Source organism: Trachypithecus francoisi, unplaced genomic scaffold, assembly GCF_009764315.1.
Source record: "Trachypithecus francoisi isolate TF-2019V2 unplaced genomic scaffold, Tfra_2.0 Lachesis_group4, whole genome shotgun sequence".
In the NCBI taxonomy this organism is placed as follows: domain Eukaryota; kingdom Metazoa; phylum Chordata; class Mammalia; order Primates; family Cercopithecidae; genus Trachypithecus; species Trachypithecus francoisi.
Genome location: NW_022681469.1, coordinates 119,308,659 through 119,316,830, shown reverse-complemented (window position 1 = coordinate 119,316,830; position 8,172 = coordinate 119,308,659). Strand labels below are relative to the sequence as shown.

At 55.0% G+C, this 8,172-nt stretch overlaps 1 protein-coding gene across 16 annotated transcripts in view; it reads right to left on the bottom strand.

The window, feature by feature from the left end:
* Positions 1-694: 694 nt before the first annotated feature.
* ELN (elastin) overlaps positions 695-8,172 on the bottom strand; it is a 45,320-nt gene continuing 37,842 nt past the window's right edge. For 14 of the 16 annotated variants that reach the window (XR_004432839.1, XR_004432851.1, XR_004432842.1 and 11 more), the window contains 3 exons: positions 7,344-7,382; positions 7,079-7,132; positions 6,298-6,342 (listed from right to left, as the gene is read on the bottom strand). Coding sequence is in view for 1 of the 16 variants with exons in the window: in XM_033192860.1 (XP_033048751.1) it covers positions 798-1,182 (385 nt within the window). In the remaining 15 variants the exon portion in view is untranslated. Of the gene's footprint in view, positions 1,183-6,297; positions 6,343-7,078; positions 7,133-7,343; positions 7,383-8,172 lie in introns of those variants that run through there. The other 2 variants (XR_004432840.1, XM_033192860.1) reach the window with 2 other exon arrangements.

Here is an 8,172-nt window from a genome sequence, read left to right as displayed (position 1 = left end):
GTAGAGATGTGGGCTGCAGGTAAGCGCATTCCCGGGCCCCATGGATTTCTGGCCTCAAGGGGAGGAGGAAGGGCCAGAATGGGAATGGGTGCATCTGAATAAGGGTGGAGCTGAACCTGCCGCTGGGTGTCACCTGCATTTCTCAAGCCAAATGATGCCTTACATGGGCCACCCATGAGAGCTAGTCTTCCTCAGAGGGGACTGTTTCGGAGGAAAATGGTTACCCTTGACTATCTTCTGAGTTCTCTTAGGTAAGCCACCTTTCCTATCTCTCTCTCTCTCTCTCTCTCACTTTTGAGACAGGGTCTTGCTCACTTACCCAGGCTGGAGTGCAGTGGCGCAATCATAGCTCACTGCAACCTTGAACTCCCAGGCTCAAGCGATCCTCCCACCTCAGCCTCCTGAGTAGCTGGGACCACAGGCATGCACCACCACTCTTGGGTAATTTTTTTTGTTGTTGCTATGGGGGTCTCACAATGTTGTCCAGGTGGGTCTCCAATTCCTGGCCTCATTGTTAAAGAACAAGCCAAACTTGGAGAAAGATCGATGCCCCAGAAGCCGGCAGCAGGGGCTTTTGGTTGGCAACCTCTCAAATACACTGTGGGTGGTGGAGGTTCCCTGAAGCAGAGCCCTGATCCCCATCCAGGCCAGGGAGTTGAAGGCAGATTAAATCATACGAAGGAAGCTAAGACAGTTTCCTTTAAAGGTTTTCATTTATTAGTCATTTCTGAAGCAGTTAATTCTCTTTTCTTATTAAAAAAAAAAGGTGTGTTTCATCCAGAGTTATATCAGAGTGATTAAAATGATTTTTCTACTGGGGATACAGCTCCCCTGATCAGAAAAAAAAATTTTTCTCTTTTTTTCAATGAACCACAAAAATAAAACCAAAAGAGAACATCAACAATCAAAAATAATCCCCAAATATCCAGGACAAAAAATAAAATATTTATTGATCTATCACAGCGAGACACAAAAAGATGGGCAGGGCAGGAGTGGGAACTGCTCTGAAGTTCAGTGGACTGAGGGAGGGATGGGGGGGATACAGTACTGCATGTGGGGACACCCCGGGTGGGGAGGAGATACCTAGCACCCCAGTCTGCACAGCCCCGCACACCCTGGGGGAGTGTAGGATGGGGGTGGAGGCAGGGCACAGGCTGCCACAACAGGTCAACCAGGTTGATGGTGGGTGCACCCAGCCAGCTAGTGGTGCTGGGCGGTCAACTGGGGACATGGATGGATGGACGGATGGGTGAATGGACAGACGGGCGGATGGATTCCACAAGAGCAAGGTGGCTATTCCCAGTGTGGGGTGGTTTTCCAACCCAAAGGTGCCCCAGATGTGGGGAACAGCGATCGGTGGGGAGGAGACGGCCAAGTGGACCCAGGAGAGGAGGGATGCTATGGGCAAATCCAGCTTTGAGGCTTCAGGTGCTTGGGTACCAACTGGACGGCAGCCAAGGGTGGGTCCTGGTGGGCAGGGGGAGCTGGGACTGCCCAGGAAGTGTCTGCACCATCTTTAGAGGAGTCCCAGGGAGGGGGTTCCCCAAGGGGCCATCCTTCCCTCCTCCCTCCCCCCAGGAAGATAAGAGCACCAGCGTGTAGCACCAAGTTTCCCTGGAGATGGAGGCTGTGTGGAGGGGGAGCTCCTAGGTGGGAAGGGATGGGGTGGGGGGCCAGGACCACACAGCCCTTGCCTCTGAAGTAGGGGGCCCCCTGTTCGGGGCACTTGGCCGCTCCCCTCTTATTTCCTTGCCCTGTGGATCTGCAAGGCCGCCCGGCCTGCCCGTTCCCTCCTGGGGTGGGGAGTCGGAGGGGCATGGGATGGGGTTACAAAGGGTTTACATTCTCCACCAAGCAGTAGCACCAACGTTGATGAGGTCGTGAGTCAGGGGTCCTAGGAAGCTCATTTTCTCTTCCGGCCACAAGATTTCCCCAGGCAGGCCCCACCTGGATGGGAGGAGGTGCACATCACTGTGAGTCCGGCCCCTCTCAGTTTCGGCTCTAATCCCCGCCTGCTCTGACCCACTCGGATGGAGGCTCCAAGAAGTCACCAGAAGCCAAGCCGTGGCCCCAGGCCAAACTCACACCTGATCCATGCCATCAACTTCCACTGGACAGATGGGGCGGGAGAAGCCCCCAAGATATTACTTGGATGAAACCAACACTCGCAGAAAAGGGGGCAGGTCATAGGGCCTGGCTGGGGAAGGACTGGGCCTTGGCACGGGCTCCTGGCTCCACTGCTCCAAGAAGCCTTTCCGGGAAAGGCTAAGGGCAGCTCCATCAAGGAACATGGGATGAAGGGAGAGTCAGTGTCTGCAGGAGATGGCTCTCTCAGGGAGTAGGGGGGACTCATACATTTGAGAGGGCATCAGATAAGTAAATCAAGGCCCAGTAGAGGGAGAGAGGGTCTTATCCACATAGTGTCTGAGCTGGGACCCAAACCCAGGATTCCTACACCTCCTGGAAATGGTCTGATGGGTGAACTCTGTTTCAAGGCACCAGTCTGTGTTAGTTAAGGCATCATTGTCTAGTAGCGGGGCCGGGAGTAGTTCCTACCCCTGCTTGAGCCAGATATGGCTCCTTGCCGCCACCTGGTGGCAGTGAGCAGAGAGTAGGGCAGGAACAGACATCTGCCTCTGAAGTTTCTGTTTTTTGTTTTGAGACGCAACCGTCTTGCTCTGTCGTCACCCAGGCTGGAGGGCAGTGGTGCGGTCTCAGTTCACTGCAACCTCTGCCTCCTGGGTTCAAGCAATTCTCCTGTCTCAGCCTCCAGAGTAGCTGGGATTACAGGCGCACACCACCACACTCGGCTAATTTTTGTATCTTTAGTAGAGATGGGGTTTTGCCATGTTGACCAGGCTGGGGTCTCGAATTCCTGATCTCAGGTGACCCACCTGTCTCAGCCTCCCAAAGTGTTGGGATTACAGGCATAAGCCACCACACCCGGCCCTCTCTCTGAAGTTTGTCCCCTGGTTTAGGAAATGCCATGATAGGGCCACAAGCAAGACTGTCACCCTGTTGAAAGCTGGGCACCCTGGAAACAATCAGTTTGGTTTTGCCTCTGCCCCTCCCACCCCGGCCTCAGCTGTCTCATCTGTGCAATGGGGAACAGGACTGCGTGGAAGGGAATTCATAGTCCTGAGTAACCACAGGGGCACAGCTGTGACTTCTCTGGGACTCCTTTTGGTATCATATGGAGGACCTTGCGGGGAGGTAAAAGAACCGCCCACACCCTCCCCAGAGGTGGATCGGCATATTTTATTTTTGAGGCAGGATCTTGCTCTATTGTCCAGGCTGCAGTGCCGTGGCACAATCACAGCTCACCGCATCCTTGAACTCCTGGGCTCAAGCGATCCTCTCGCCTCAGCCTCCAGAATACCTGAGACTACAGATGTGCACCACCACACCCAGCTAAGTTTTAAAATTTCTGTAGAGACAGGGTCTCACTCTATTGCCCAGTCTGGTCTCAAATTCCTGGGCTCAAGCGATCTCACGCCCCGGCCTCCCAAAGTGCTGGGATTACAGGCATGAGCCATCGCGCCTGGCTAGGTCTGCATCTTTTTTTTCTTTTTTGAGATGGATTTTCGCCCTTGTTGATCAGGGTGGAGTGCAATGGCATGATCTCGGCTCACTGCAACCTCTGCCTCCCCAGTTCAAGAGATTCTCCTGCCTCAGCCTCCAAAGTAACTGGAATTACAGGCGTCCACCACCATGCCTGGCTAAGTTTTTGTATTTACAGTAGAGACGGGGTTTCACCATGTTGGCCAGGCTGGTCTTGAACTCCTGACCTCAGGCGATCCACCCGCCTTGGCCTCCCAAAGTGCTGGGATTACAGGCATGAGCCACCACGCCTGGCCGGGTCTGCATCTTTGTGAAGGAATGTGGCTTAGCCCTAGGTGGTAGCTTCAGCCCTTGCTGCCCAGCCCAGGGCACCTTGCGCACCCCACGCCCACAGCCTCCGGTTTCCCTGACTCTGCGGCTCCAGTGGTCCCAGCCCTTCTCCTTCCCTTCTCCTCCAATGTTTTTCTTCTCTTTTCCAGTTGACTTCCTGTAGCAGGCTAAGGGACTTTGGGAGGGACAGCCAGGCCTGGCCCGGGGTGAGCTTGGAGGGCCCTGAGTCCACACCCAGCTCTGAATATCTGTGTGGGAGGTAGGAGGGATGGGCAGGAGGTATCCATCCCCCTTCCCTAACCTCCCTGCTCCAGAACCCGGACTGGTGGACCATCCCTCCACCTCTGTCTCTGCCCCTCCTGCCCTGCCTCTTTAGGGAGCTGAATCTCTACTCACCTTGGTATCCCAGGGCTCCCAGGGCCCCTCCAAAGGGCTTGGGGGGTTTTCCTGTGGATGGGGAGGACAGGATGGAGGAGGGAGCTGGGCTTTCCTGCCTCTCCCAGCCCCTACACCTTGGACCTGGCCTCCATTCTGTCTCTGCAGGTTCCAAAGTCCTTCCTGCCTCCAGCCTGTCCCTCAGCCCCACCTAGCCTGTCCCCCTCTGTCCAGCTATGCTCCTATGTTCCTTGCAAATCACAGATGCATCCTGTCTGTGGAGACCTCAGCGACTCAGCAGGTGCCCCACCCCACCCCACCCCAGTCAGCCCTGACACATTTCCCAGTTTTGGTCTTGCCCACGTGACCACTCAGCTTCCCCTCCCAGCCCACCCTGCTTGCCCTGACCTTATTCTTCCCTTACACAGCTTATTTTTCTTTCTTTTTGAAATATTTTAGGCTGGACATGGTGGCTCATGCCTGTAATCCCAGCACTTTGGGAGGCTGAGGCAGGCGGATCACTTGAGGTCAGGAGTTCGACACCAGCCTGGCCAACATGATGAAACCCCATCTCTACTAAAAATACAAAAATTAGCCAGGTGTGGTGGTGGGCGCCTGTAATCCCAGCTACTCAGGAGGCTGAGACAGGAGAATTGCTTGAACCCAGGAGGCGGAGGCTGCAGTGAGCTGAGATCATGCCATTGTACTACAGCCTGGGCAATGGAGCAAGACTCTATCTCAAAAAAAAAAGAAAGAAATATTTTGTAGACATGGGGTCTTGCTATGTTGCCCAGGTTGGTCTCAAATTCCTGGCCTCAAGCGATCCTCCTGCCTCAGCCTCCCAAAGTGCTGGGATTACAAGCATGAGCCACCACACCAGTCTTTATTTCCCTTTCTATGGGACCTTGTCAATCTCTTCAGTTAGACAGTAAACTCCAGGGTGACTCAGGTCCCTGTCTGCCTCTGGGTGCCTTGTCAAGGGCCAGGCCAGGAGCCCCAGGAATCAGGATCCTTGGCTCCTTTCCCCACAGCCTAGCGCTGGAGTTCCAGCTTCCATGATTCCCCTGTGGGCTCCCTGAACCCCCCACGCCAGGGGGCCAGCCCAGGTCCATGGTCACTCCAGTCACCCCATGAAGGGAACTCAGTGGCTCCCTGCTTGAAATGGGCCCCACCAGGCATCAGGTGACTTCTTGTTGCAGACTCACCACCAACTCCCAAGCCTCCAGCGCCGCCACCTGCAAGGCGAAGAGAGGGGCTGTGAGTGTATCCATTTCTGGGGCGCCCGTCAAGCCCTCTCAGATAGCATGGGTTCAGCCTGAGGCTCGGGGCGGGGGCAGTGTGAGCTGCAAAGGGCCAAGTTCTGGGCTTGTGTGCCAGGGCCCCTGGGCTCTGCCTCTGCTCACTGTGTGATCATGGAGCAGTCCCTGGCACTCTCCGAGCCTCAGTTTCCCCCCTTTACAACATGGTGGAAAAGCTATCTGTCCTCCATGGACCTTGAGGAGCACGAAATCTGAGTTTTTTTTTTTAAACAGAGTCTTGCTTTGTTGCCCAGGCTGGAGCGCAGTGGCGCCATCTCAGCTCACTGCAACCTCCACCTCCTGGGTTCAGCCAATTATCCTACCTCAGCCTCCCAAGTATCTGGGATTACAGGTGTGCGCCACCACACGTGGCTAATTTTTGTATTTTTAATAGAGACGGGGTTTTGTCATGTTGACCAGGCTGGTCTCAAACTCCTGACCTCAGGTGGTCTGCCTGCCTTGGCCTCCCAAAGTGCTGGATTACAGGCGTGAGCCACCACACCTGGCCATGAACTGTTTTTAAAAACCGAATGTTCCCTGTTTTTGTAAGAGGTCAGCAAGAAGGAGAGGAGGCTCTATGTTCAGCTTGGGGTCCAGCCTCGTGTGACCTGACGCTGTGGGGTCCACCCGTGGGTGCTGGCTCAGCCCTTCTGAGCAGGAGATGACACAGGAGAGGAGGGAGGAGGTGGCTGGAGCTCTAGGGCAGGGCCCAGGGGCAGGGAGCCTGGTGTACCTGGGAAAATGGGAGACAATCCGAAGCCGGGTCTTGCTGCCACTCCTGCAGGAGAGATTTCAGGTTGGTGGGTTGGTAGGGGTGGGAACTGGCTCTAGCCTCATCACTCTCTGCCTGCACTGGCTCACCCAAGACCCTCTGTCTGGGATCATCTTCTCTCCATCCCCCTACTATATAATTTTTTATATTTTATTTTATTATTATTTTTTGAGACAGGGTCCTGCTCTGTCGCCCAGGCTGGAGTGCAGTGGTGTGATCTTGGCTCACTGTAAGCTCTGCTTCCCAGGCTCCAGTGATTCTCCCGCCTCAGCCTCCCGAGTAGCTGGGATTACAGGTGCCCACCATGTCTGGCTAATTTTTTTTTTTTTTTTTTTAGTAGAGACTGGGTTTCACCATGTTGACCAGACTGGTCTTGAACTCCCGACCTCAAGTGATCCGCCCACCTAGGCTTCGCAAAGTGCTGGGATTACAGGCGTGAGCCACCACGCCCAGCAAATTTCCCCCATTATAGCCAGAGCAGCTTTCTCAACACAACGTGCCCCCACCTAGCAACCAGGTGTGGCACCCCATGGCCTCAACCCTGAGCTCAGCCTGGCACTGTCCCCAACCTTATAGCTTGCCCCTTTGCCCAGTACATCTGCGGTCCTAGAGTACCCTCTCCAGTCCCAGTCTCCTGTCCTCGTGTGGACATGGGCTCCGGGAGTCCCCACTGCTAGAGAGACAGGCCCTCTCTAGATCTGGACAGAGCTGAGGACTACATAGCAGAGCTGGCCGCCCCTACCTCCAAGTGGGAACTGCCCGACACCCCCTAGGACACCTCCAAGGCCAGCAGCACCTGAGAAGAGGCAGGTGGGGTCAGGATAAGGCACTCCCATCTGGAAGAGGCCCTGATATCCCTGCTGGGTTCTGGGGTAAGGGATGTCCCAGACAAGATCTTCAGGGGTAAGGGGAGCCAGAGGGAGGCCTGAGCTGGGCTGGGGGAGGGTGGTGATGGGCATAGCAGGGGGTGCAGGCCACTGGCAGGAAGGCATCAGAGGGGAACTCACCGTATTTAGCTGCTTTGGCGGCTGCAGCTGGAGACACACCTGGGGAGATGAGGCACATGATGGCTCAGGAATGCCACCTGTCAGGCCCTGTCTCCTTTTTTTTTTTTTTTTGAGGCAGTCTCGCTCTGTCTCCCAGGCTGGAGTGCAGTGGCGTGATCTCGGTTCACTGCAACCTCAGCCTCCTAGGTTCAAGCAATTCTCCTGCCTCAGCTTTCTAAGTAGCTGGAATTACAGGCACCCACCACCATGCCTGGCTAATTTTTGTATTTTTAGTAGAGACGGGTTTCACCATGTTGGTCAGGCTGGTCTTGAACTCCTGACCTCAGGTGATCTACCTGCCTTGGCCTCCCAAAGTGCTGAGATTACAGGTGTGAGCCACTGCACCTGGCTGAGCCCTGTTTTCTGACCTACTCACCCTTCATCGTCTGCCCACGGACTCATCCTCCCAGTATCTATCCCCCCATCTTTCCTTCATCTGTCTAGGGTCTTGCTTTGTTGCCCAGGCTGGAATACAGTGGCTCGATCACAGCTCACTGCAGCCCTGAACTCCCGGGTTCAAGTGATCTTCCTGCCTCAGCCTCCCAAGTAGCTGAAACTACAGGCACACACCATGCCCGGCTAAGTTTAAAATATTTCGTAGAGATGGGGGTGGGGCGGGGAGGGTCTTGCTACATTGTCCAGGCTGGTCTCAAACTCCTGGCCTCAAGCAATCCACCTACCTAAGCCTCCCAAAGTGTTGGGATTACAGGCATGAGCCACCATGCCTGGCCCCAAAAGTCCTTAATTGTTAAGCTCCTCTCATGTGTCTGGTCTTGTGGAACTCACAGGA